Source organism: Chelonoidis abingdonii, chromosome 9, assembly GCF_003597395.2.
Source record: "Chelonoidis abingdonii isolate Lonesome George chromosome 9, CheloAbing_2.0, whole genome shotgun sequence".
Taxonomy (NCBI): Eukaryota; Metazoa; Chordata; order Testudines; family Testudinidae; genus Chelonoidis; species Chelonoidis abingdonii.
In genome coordinates this window covers 1206375-1217672 of record NC_133777.1, presented here as the reverse complement: position 1 = coordinate 1217672, position 11298 = coordinate 1206375, and the positions used below count along the sequence as shown (strand labels likewise).

Genomic DNA, 11298 nt, shown 5'->3' with positions numbered 1-11298 from the left:
CGATAAAGCGGCGGGCGCGGCCGGCTCCTGGCAGGTACCGAGCGGAGCCGGAGGCTGCCCCGGGAGCAGGTGTCCGCTGCCCGGCCGCATGGCGCTGTGCCCCGCGCCCGAGGCTCGCGTGCGCCTCGTCTTCTTCGGGGCGGCGGGCGTGGGCAAGTCGGCGCTGATCCGCCGCTTCCTGCAGGACTCGTTCGAGGCGCGGCACCGGCGCACGGTGGAGGAGCTGCACCTGCTGGAGCTGGAGCTGGAGCTGGGGGCGGGCTCCGGGCTGCGCCTCCGCCTGGAGATCCTGGACACGAGCGGCAGCTACAGCTTCCCGGCCATGCGGCGCCTCTGCATCGGCCGCGCCGACGCCTTCGCCCTGGTCTACTCGCTGCAGGAGCCCGACTCCTTCGCCGAGGTGCAGCGGCTGCGGGACGAGATCCTGGAGGCCAAGCGGGGCGCGGTGCCCATCGTGGTGGTGGGGAACAAGAGCGACCTGGCGCCGGGCGAGCCCGACCCGCGCATCGCCGCCGCGCGGCGGGACTGGGGCTGCACCTGCCTGGAGGCGTCGGCCAAGCAGGGACGCAACGTGGTCGGCCTCTTCCAGGAGCTGCTGAGCCAGGTCAACCTGCCCGGGCGGCTCAGCCCGGCCCTGCAGCGCCGCCGGCCCCAGACCTGCTCCAAGGAGCCGCCCCGCCGGAGCGCCAAGAGCCACGGCTGCGCGGTCTGCTAGGGCCCGGCGGGGCTGAGCGCGGACACCGGGGTGCCGCGGCCAGCAGGCCCACGTGTCGGGCGGTAGAGGGTCCCCTGGCAGCTGCGGAGCGCTGGGCCGGGGCCGCCTGCAGGGCGCGCCTGGTCCGATTGTTCCCCTCGGTCAGGGGTTCTCAGAGCGGGGTCCGGACCCGTCAGGGGGTCCTGAGGTTATGTGGGGGGGTCACGAGCTGTCAGCCTCCACCCCAAACCCTGCTTTGCCCCCAGCATGTATAATGGTGTTAAATAGATGCACAAGTGTTTGTAATTCATAAGGGGGGGCACTCAGAAGCTTGCTGGGTGAAAGGGGCCATCAGTACAAAAGGTTGAGAATCACTTTCCTAGTGCCAGCAGCCGACTCTGCTCCCCATGTACCCCTGCCTCCGGGTCCCTGCTTGCCTCTCCCTGCCTGCAGCAGCAGGGTCTGGGTGCTCTGGCCATGGAGACACTCGGCCTGGCTGAGCCAAAGAGCTTTGGGACCAAGGTGGCAGAGCCCAGCAACCAGCCTGGGGAGAGTGCAGGAGCTGTGGCTTCCTCTCCCCTTTGCTGGGTTCTGGGGGCAGGGGAAGCCTCCAAGGCACCTCCCTGCATCCCCTGAGCTTGTACCTGACCTCTGGGGATGCTGCTGGGGGTCTCCCAGTCCCTGCATCAGTAGGATGAGCGCTCACCCCCCGCTGCAGGCCTGGTCACACCTCTGCCAAAGCCTGACCTTCTCCAACAACCACCTCAGTCACTGAGGTTACAAGGCTCCTTCAACCAGAGCTGGGTCAAAATCCCTTCCCTGCACAGGCTGCAGCTGTCACAGCCTGACTGTGTTCCCCTGGGTCACCTCTTATGTCAGCTGGGGGCAGCTGAATTTCTAATATCAAAATAGAGCAGCCTAGCTGCTCCCTCTTGTCCTGCATCAGTCCCACCACCCACCTCCTCGCATAAGGACAAAGGCACAGTCCCCCACCCCTTTCCTTGGAGGGGCCTAGTCAGCAGCAGCTCTGAAGCTGGCTTGAGCAACCAGCTAGGGAGGGGCAGTGCTTAATGTGTCATGAAGGAGCTGCTGGGGCTCATGCGACTTGATTACATGCATAACTAATGCAGCAAGCCCAGAGGGGCTGGGGGCTCTGCACTACCTGGCCCAGAGGGGTGGCTGGGGCTCAGCCCTGACACAAACTAAGCAGTGCAGAGGGGGCAGCCCTGGTTGGGAAGCTCCTCTACCTGAGAGACCAAATGTGTTTTCCAGCTGCTGCTCGCAGAGCGCTGCATCTCCTGAGTCAGACTGAAGGAGACATAAGGATTGAATGAAGGTGCTTTGGCCTCTAGCACCTCTTGCTCCAAGGGAGCAGCCCTGAGCAGGGTTCAGGCAGGGGATGTGCTACAATCAGGGGCTGGGTCGCTCTACCCCTTGCTAACTGCCATGGCTCATGGGAGATGGCAGCCGTGGTTGGCACTGCTCCCTAGGACACCCTCTTGCTGGACTAGCAGCTGCCTAGAAATCTAGCCAGCTGTGGTGGCAGTATGTGAAAAGGTGAGGAAATGAAGGGGGGGCAGGGGGCATATTGTAGAACGCTGCCTCCACCAAAACACTGCTCCAGGAATTGCACTGTAATGTGCCTATGTTAAGCTACTTGTTTCTTTGTGTTACAACTTTGGCTTCCTGTAATAAAATCACTGTGGAACAAGTGTGTGTGTCTCTAGTGCCTTGGTCCTTTAAAGTGTCGCCAACTGGGGAAGGCAGAGCCCTGTTAGCAAGGGCCCGCGAGCCCTAGGAGTGCTGTTCTCTAGCTCCCTGCTTCTCATACTCTTCATCTGCTGTAGTAGCTACTGCCCCCAATCTATTTGTACGAGCTCTAATTCATGATTCTAGGCCCAAGATTTTAGGAATGTAAAACTGTCTCAAATCCAAACTCCACTGCCCATTAGTACCTACTCCTCTGCCTGGGCGGCAGCAACAGCACAGAGCTCAGAGTTACATGGATCCTTATTCGGAGCCCATGCCACTGTGAAGGGTGAGTCTGACCTAACTCTGGCCTTCTTGTAACAGATTGCTCCTATCTATTTTAGGGTTTTATATGGCTGGCTGTCACTATAGTTATGTGAACATCTTCCACAGAGGTGAAGTGCCAGTAACTCTCTATTTAGGATAAAATCTCTGTTTGGAATAGGGTTGCATGTAGGGTGTTTGGTTAAGAACTTGTTTAATTTCCCTTTGGCACCATTCCATCCCAAATGCCATTCTTATGGGGGAAAGGCCTCTGCTAACTGCACAAACTGATGCAAGATAAAAACAGCTCTCAAATATGGAGACAGCAAGGAAACTCATCTTCACATCAGTCTTACTGGAAAGAATGTTTCCATGCTTCAGCTTGTATAAGTGAAGATTTAGACTTGCATCTTGTAATGAATTTATGGCAATTATTAAATTTTGGTCTGTAATGTTAACTCAAATAACAAAGGGGAAATTAATAGGTTTCAGAGTAGCAGCTGTGTTAGTCTGTATCTGCAAAAAGAACAGGAGTACTTGGGGCACCTTAGCACTACAAAAGTGTGTTTGTGTTTTGTTTTTTCTTTCTTTTTCTCCTGCTGATAATAGCTCATCTTAATTAGCCTCTTACAGTTGGTATGGCTACTTCTACCTTTTCATGTTCTCTGTAGGTGTATAGATCTTACTAATCTTCACTTCTATGCATCTGATTGAAGTGGGCTGTAGCCTACAAAAGCTCAGGCTCAAATAAATTTGTTAGTCTCTAAGGTGCCACAAGTACTCCTGTTCTTCTTTGAGGAAATTAATAGATTTTGCTGCACCAGATCAGATTATTTCATCCACCAAAGCCAGTTCCCTACTTTCAACAGCTGCCACTACCTCATACTTTAAAGAAAAGGGGGAGAGGGACATGTTGCATCAAAAAAATCAGTTGTGAGTAAGTTGCAGAATTCAAATATACTAAGACTTTGCAATAAGGCCATTTTCAAAACTGTGCCTATAGTTAAACACCCAACTGTGGACTGAAAAGAAGTGATTCTTACATGGCAATATTATGCCTGGGTTTGTTTCATAGCCTCTGTGTGTGTGTAATATGATTAATTAAAAACAAAAGTACCCAACCTAAATGTACTTGAAGCCAGGTCTGAGCTGTGGAAGAGTCAATGTCTAGCATGGCTAGACCATATTAGTTAAATAGATATTTACTAAGGTAGCATTTCATTGTTGTGGTAGTTCGGTTTTTGTTGTTTTTTTTTTAATATATGGATATATCCACAGTTAGAATCTATGTTTTAATTGTGCAGGAGGCTTTTCAATGGTCCTTAAGTAGCAAGGTTTTGACAAGTTCAGTAGGCAAGGGGAAATAAGAAGTTAGGGACACGATTTACTGGGAGAAAGCTTGAAGAACCTGAGACCGAAACAGAAAACGTGCTCCTGCCCACTAGCGATTTGTACACCACAAAAGTGCCTGACTGAGAGGGCAGGGGAGCCACTAGCTCCTACTCTGCAGGAAGCACATCCTCAGCGAGCCCGAAGCCCGTGACTAGGCTCCAGCAACACTACAGAGGGAAGCGGTGAAAGCTGATCTCGTAGCTTTGCATCTGGGGGAGGGTGGTAGGGGCGAGAGCTGCACATCTGGGCAGGGGCCGCTGGATCACGGGGGCAGGAGAGCTGCTTCCCGCGGGGGCGGCGCTGCGGGGGCAGCCCGCGCGTTCTGGCAGCGGCCGGCGGCTCGCGGCGCGCCTGTCCCTTTAAGCGGGCCCGGGGCCCGGGGGGGCCCCCCCCGGCCGGGGGGGCGTTCCCATGGTGCCTAGCGGCGGGCGGCTTGGATTTTAAATCCTAGCAACCAATGGGGAGCGCGCTGGGGGCTCGTAACGCTCCGGCTCGAGGTTTGAAATTGTTCCAGTGCCGGAGCGGCCGGCGGCGAGAGCGGGGCGCGGGGCGGCGGGGCCGGGCAGCGTTCGGGATCATGAGCGCGGCGGAGCCCGGGAAGGCGGCCGGGGCCGGGGCCGGGGCCGGGGCCGGGGCCAAGGAGATCCCCAAGGTGCTGGCGGATCCGCGCACCCGCCGGAGCTACATGCGCGGGCGCTTCCTGGGCAAGGGCGGCTTCGCCAAGTGCTACGAGATCACGGAGCTGGAGAGCCAGGCCGTGTTCGCCGGCAAGATCGTGCCCAAGTCGCTGCTGGCGAAGCCGCACCAGAAGGAGAAGATGTCCATGGAGATCTCCATCCACCGCAGCCTGGCGCACCGCCACGTGGTCGGCTTCCAGGGCTTCTTCGAGGACAGCGACTTCGTCTTCGTGGTGCTGGAGCTCTGCCGCCGGAGGGTGAGCGGGGAGCGGCCCCGAGGGGCCGAGCGCTCGGCTGGGGCCGGCGGGAGACGTTGGCTCTAGGGGCCGCTGCCGGGGTGCGCCGGGCCAAGGCCGGGGACCGCGTTCCGCGGGCGGAAGCCTGGAACGGGCTCTGCGTTCCGCCGTGTCCGAGCGTTCCGAGCGCCTTAAAGGGGACGGGCGCTCCCGGCCTGCCCATGGCAACTCCCCTCGGCGGAGCAGTCCCCAGTCGAGGCACCGGGGGTAGGCAGGATGGGTAGGACCTGGCCCCAGGGCTGAGGATACCTGGTTTTCAGGAGGGTGAGCTGGGATGTCTCGCCTGGGACACACATGGATGGGATGGGGTGGGAAGGGGGCCGCTAACTGGCTCTCAGCTGGGGGGTGCTCATGATCCTACTTCTCTCCTGGCCCCCAGTCCCTGCTGGAGCTGCATAAGCGGAGGAAAGCGCTGACAGAGCCCGAAGCGCGGTACTACCTGCGGCAAACAATCCTGGGCTGCCAGTACCTGCACTGCAACCAGGTCATTCACAGGGACCTCAAACTGGGCAACCTCTTCCTCAACGATGACATGGAGGTGAAAATAGGTATGGACACTGCAGGGCGTATCCCTGTCCACTTCCTGTGAAGGGGAGAAGCAGGTCCAGGAGTCGGTCACACCCCAGGGACCCCTTCCCTTAGTCTCTTGCTGCAAAGATTCCTTGGGTTGCTCACTGAGTGCTCGCCTGTAGAAAGGACAGGAGAGAGAGCAGGATGCTCTGCTACCACAAAAGCACATGATAGCTTCTTAACTTATGTCAGGAACTTCCCCCTTTCTGGGCGGGCTACCCTGAAACCAGCCTCTCTCAGGCTGTTTAAGACTCAATATTTGGAGGATGTAGCCTATAATTCTGCCACTTGTGGCTCAGCAGCAAGATTTGCGACCACTGTCAACTGCTGAGCTAAGGAAACAAGTCTTGTCTTCCTGGTGCGTAAACCTGACAGGCACAAACATTCTTTCAAGGTGACTTTGGCTTGGCAACCAAAGTAGAATATGATGGTGAGCGTAAGAAGACCTTGTGTGGGACGCCAAACTATATAGCTCCTGAAGTGCTGGGCAAGAAGGGACACAGCTTTGAAGTGGACATTTGGTCCATTGGCTGCATTATGTAAGTTTCTATAACAAATCTTCAGTTTTTGTTTGTGTGGCCTTAAACTTGGGCCTTCAGCATGTAATGGGCTTAAGGCTGCTGAGATGAGCCAGCTCAGCGAACTAGACCGCAATTGGTTCCAGGTTTCAAGTTTAATCTTAGATTGTAAGGAGCCTTTTTCTTAAAGGAGACACCATAAAACAAAGATGACCAGTTCCAAGCCAGGACCTGGTTAAGTGCAGCCTAAAGGTAGGTCTATATGACACCAGCTATGGCATTGGAGCAGAGCTGCTGTGGTGTTACAGTGCAGATGCTTTCTACATCGACTGAAGGGTTTTTCCGTCAATGGGGTTAATCCACCTCTCGGAGGAGAGAGCATCAGCTACGTCTATGGAAGAAGTCTTCCACTGACCTAGTTGTGTCTAAACCACAGCACTTGGGCATGACATTTTTCAGAACCCTGAGCGAAGTAGCTAGGTTGATCAGATTTTTACACTAAGGCTCTAACGACCCTGAGATTCAGCTGTGTGCTGTTCTCTGGGTCTTAAATGTTACAATTTAAAATTAATGGTTTGAAAATTCAGCTGCCCTAGCAGGACTACTCCCATAAAGGTAGTAATCAAGGGGTGGAGATAGGTAACGATTCTCCACTTCCTTCATGACTCATTTGCTGTGCAACTGGGGTTTGACTATCTCCAGAAAATTCCTCAGATCTGACCATCACTGCAGTTTTTCTGCTTACCTGGACCTGCCAGCTGTTGTGTGTGTGCACCCACCTGTATGTGCACCCATTGCATTTGCAGGCAAACTTCTCGTTGTAGGGCAGGTTATTTTGAAGCTTCTCTCTTTAAAGTCCCAAGTGCCACCTTCTAGCTGGAACTCTCTCCAGAGGGTAACAGGTTCCAGTCTCCTCCCTTAGGGAGCAGGGAACTGGAAATCGAACTGGCATTTCAAATACAATTGTCTGCTGCCCTTCATCTCCTGGGTGTGTGGTGATTTTCCCCCAGCCGCTGCAAAAGACACCTTGTGGAAATCTTGCGGTCTCCTCCTTGTGACAGGCTTTTATATCTTAAATATACAGGTACACTCTCCTGGTAGGGAAGCCACCCTTTGAAACCTCTTGTCTAAAAGAAACGTACATCCGAATTAAGAAGAACGAGTATAACATCCCCAAGGTATGGAGCCTGTTGCAGAGTGGAGCGTTTGTCCTCCTGGCTGATTTTTGTCACCTTAGTGAAAGAGCCGATATCATAGAGCTGTGCAGAATCCAAATGGCTCCTCTGGTGCCTGCTCATAACCATGGAAATGGCTTACAGCATCCTGAGTACAGATGAGGAGACACCCGACCAGGACATACATTTTATGTTAAGCCTTTCTAGGCCTTAGTGCAGGGGTGTTAATTTGAAAGGCCAACTTCCCAGGGGAAGGGAGGGGGAGCTAGCCCCCCAAACTGGCACGGAGATGCATTACCATATTTTTCTGGGTGATACTGTAGGCGCGTAAGTGGCTCGAACTCCCTTCCTACCATTGGACTCCTTCAAATTCTGAGTCCAGCCACAGAGAACTGGTCTGGGTATCAAACCCATCCCGGCTGCTGTCTGTCAGGCCCTTCTGCAATCATCCTACTTGCACCAGGAGCTTTCTCACTGAAATAGCTATTGAGAACCCCAATCCTCCTCGGCTCCTCCAGGCTTAAGTCCCAGTCCCCCAGCCATGCATGCCCTCTGCTTGGAGCAGGAGAGCCTCACTAGTTGTGGGTCTTTGACCTATCCATTGTGCACACCAGTGCTAGGTTGTACTTATGCCCTGGCCTTCACTTGTGAACCCTGCCTGTCCCCTCTTTCAGCACATCAACCCTGTAGCTGCTAATCTCATCCAGAAGATGCTGAGATCTGACCCGGCCACCCGCCCTACTATTGACGAACTGTTGAATGATGAGTTCTTCACATCAGGTTACATCCCCACCCGGTTGCCCACCACCTGTCTAACCATCCCGCCTAGGTTTTCAATTGCCCCCAGTGGATTTGACCCAAGTGGACGGAAACCTCTTACCGCTCTCAACAAAGGTAAGATTTGGGGAGGTGGAGGGGATGGAGGTTTTAACAATGCCTGGCAATTACAAGAGAGCCCTGGGTTACAGTGGGGAGGGGGAGAAGACTGTGAGAGTAAATTACAGATGAAAACCCTGCGTGGCTCTCTGACATAGGTTATGGCTAGTGAGCTCATGTGGGGATGCTGTCCTCGAAATCCAGCAGTGCCCCTTGCAGGAGCAATTACTGCTCTTCTGACAGATTTCCCCCCAGCATGGAGAGAGGGATATCTTAAACGTACTGCAAATGGAGCATCCTGGTTCTGGTACCCAGAGCATGATGGGTCTCTTGTTCCTTGCCGTCCCTGCTTCTCTGTTTGGCACTGCCCAGAGCCAGAGCATGTGAGTGAGGGTGGCAGCTCACTGCTCTTTTAGCCTCACTGGGGCAGCCACTGCAGAACTGGATCCTCTTCTTCCCATTGGCAATAACTTGAACCCCCGATCCAAGCTGAGGCCTTATGCCAGTTTAATTCTCTAGGTGTCCTGCCACCACACAGGAGGCTAATGCCCTAAGGGAAGATGGTGCCCCCTGGCAGCTCTTAACTCCGTTCTCTTCCTTCCTGCCTCTGCCCACTAGAGAAAGTGGCTAGTATCCCAAGCAGGGTAAGACCATCTCCTCCCATGAGGCATGGACGCTGACAAGGTCGTCAGCATTAGTTGCGGTAACGCTGCTCTAATGGAGCAGGCGGCTCATCAACAAAATGAGGCTGGCAGAACTTCTGTCCATTGCAGAGATGGGTGTCTGCTTTCAGCCCTGTGGGGTGTCATGCATCTGCTACAGCTGGGTTTGAAGGTAAATCTAACTTCTCCTGAAACTATCCACCAGCTTTAGCCTTCGTGCTACTAACACAGCTGTCGCGTTGCTCTTCTCCTCTGGCTCAGGCCTGGACAGCCCTGCCTTAGATAAAGCCCATGAAAAGGAAGACGAAGCAGCACTGCGGGAGCTGGGAGAGCCTGTCGACTGCCATCTAGCTGACATGTTACAGCAGCTGAGTGTGGCCAATGCAGCGAAACCCTCGGAGAGGGCAGTAGTGAGACAAGGTGAGCTACGGGTATGGGCTGACAGATAGCAAGGCAGGCTGTGCAGGGATCCTACAAGTGCTATGAGGTGCTTGGATTAAAAACTCCAAAGCAAAGGGTTGAGGAGCTACTCGCCCCTCCCTTAGCCCCTCCTTACAACCAGCAAGTCAACTGAGGGTTTCACATGTTGCTTTACAAACACTATTTAACAAACTCCATTTCTATTGCAGAGGAGGCTGAGGATCCTGCTTGTATACCCATCTTCTGGGTTAGTAAATGGGTGGACTACTCGGACAAGTATGGATTAGGTAGGGAGCGTCTTGGCATTGCCAGCAGCCGAGTTCACTTCAGTCGCTTCCCCCAACTTCCCGGGGGGTGACATCGAAGGGCCCAGGGTGCAAATCATCTATCTGATGCAGCTGGTTCTTATACCCTGTTAACCAGTTAATGTGCAGTGCCTCAAATGTTGCCATCCCTGAGAGCAGCACAAAATGCTCAGCTGATCAAAGGAACCATGAACATCCTGTGGCAACCCCTTACAACCTAAAGAGCATAGGATTTCAGATCTGCATCCTGGCAGGCACTGAACACCTTATGCCCCAGCGAACACATGGCTGGATGGGGTGGGGGGGCATGGTGCTGAGATCCAGCTGAGACAGCATTGGCATTGGTATTCATTTGTTAAATGACTAACTCTTGCAGGGGAGGTTTCCCCACATAGTCCTTTGAGAGCAGGAGCTCTAGACCAGTGGTTCTCAATCAGGGGTATGCAAAGGTTTTCCAAGGGGTACATCAACTCCTCTAAATACGTAGCCTGTTGTAAAACTAGGCAAATAAAAAGCACCAGAGAAGTCAGTACAAACTAAAATTTCATACAGCCTTGTTTGTTTATACTGTTCTATATACTATACACTGAAATGTAAGTTACAATATTGATATTCCAGTTGATTTATTTTATAATTGTATGGTAAAAATGAGTCCACAATCCTTCAGTAACAGTGTGCTACGACACTTTTGTAATCTTACGTCTGATTTTGTAAGCCAGTAGTTTAAGTGAGATGGAACTTGGGGTATTCAAGACAAATCAGAATCCTGAAAGGGGTACAGCATCCTGGACAGGTTGAGAGGCCCTGCTCTAGACAGCTGAGGCACCAGGGTCAGCCAGAGCGAGCGGCCTTCTGCTAAGACACCCTTATAGCATCCCAAGTCTGGAGACATTCAGTGTTTGGAGATCTAATGCATTCCCTTCTCCAACCAGGCTACCAGCTGTGTGATAACAGCGTTGGGGTTCTCTTCAATGACTCCACCCGTCTCATTATGTACAACGATGGGGACAGCCTACAGTACATTGAGCAAAACAACACCGAGTCCTACTTCACTGTGAGATCATACCCCTCAACGTTGACTAAGAAGGTCAGTCACTCTGGAGATGCACATTTAACAACAGCTAGGAGCTGTGTCCTCCTCCTTCCCCTGCCATGCTCTGGGTCTGAATGGCTATCTAAGCAGACAAAACATAATCAGCATATCTAGGCTAGAGGGGCTACATCTTTGCTTTCTCCTTCCTCCCCTCCCCACCCCCCAAAGAGCATTGGCAGCAGTTCAGGTTCAGTTTCCACTTTGTAAAAACCCAGTGTGAATGCAGTTTCACAGAAATATTCACAATAGTTCTCTGCAATGCTGGAAACAACCTGGACTAAAGAATAAACCCATGAGGTGAGGCCAGGTATAATAACCAATCTAGGTCCATTGTCCAAGCACACTGTTCTGGTTTGTTCACATCTTACAATAACCTGGCAGGTTGACGTCAGGCTGCAAGTCCTGATTTCGTCTCTTGGGTCACTGCCTCTTCAGGTTTCACTGCTGAGGGCAATGGAACTAATGCTGAACGGCCCACTTGGGCCATGCAGCTGTGGAAGCAGACACTGCCTTGGAAGTTTCAGAGTAGCAGCCGTGTTAGTCTATATGCACAAAAAGAATAGGAGTACTTGTGGCACCTTAGAGACTAACAAATTTATTTCAGCAT

The 11298-nt window shown here is 53.2% G+C and overlaps 2 protein-coding genes across 2 annotated transcripts in view; both read left to right on the top strand.

Annotated features, from left to right (window-relative positions):
* Positions 1-52: 52 nt before the first annotated feature.
* Positions 53-739, top strand: LOC116816759 (ras-related protein Rap-2c-like). The gene has a single exon (XM_032766219.2). The coding sequence runs from the start codon at positions 89-91 to the stop codon at positions 713-715; it is 627 nt and encodes a 208-aa protein (XP_032622110.1). The 5' UTR covers positions 53-88; the 3' UTR covers positions 716-739.
* A 3976-nt stretch (positions 740-4715) lies between these two features.
* The window catches only part of PLK1 (polo like kinase 1), an 8627-nt gene continuing 2044 nt past the window's right edge, over positions 4716-11298 (top strand). The window contains exons 1-8 of the mRNA XM_032766194.2: positions 4716-5033; positions 5452-5620; positions 6037-6181; positions 7245-7338; positions 8010-8229; positions 9135-9293; positions 9503-9580; positions 10531-10685. Coding sequence (XP_032622085.1) covers positions 4785-5033; positions 5452-5620; positions 6037-6181; positions 7245-7338; positions 8010-8229; positions 9135-9293; positions 9503-9580; positions 10531-10685 — 1269 coding nt within the window. The 5' untranslated portion in view covers positions 4716-4784. The remainder of the gene's footprint in view (positions 5034-5451; positions 5621-6036; positions 6182-7244; positions 7339-8009; positions 8230-9134; positions 9294-9502; positions 9581-10530; positions 10686-11298) is intronic.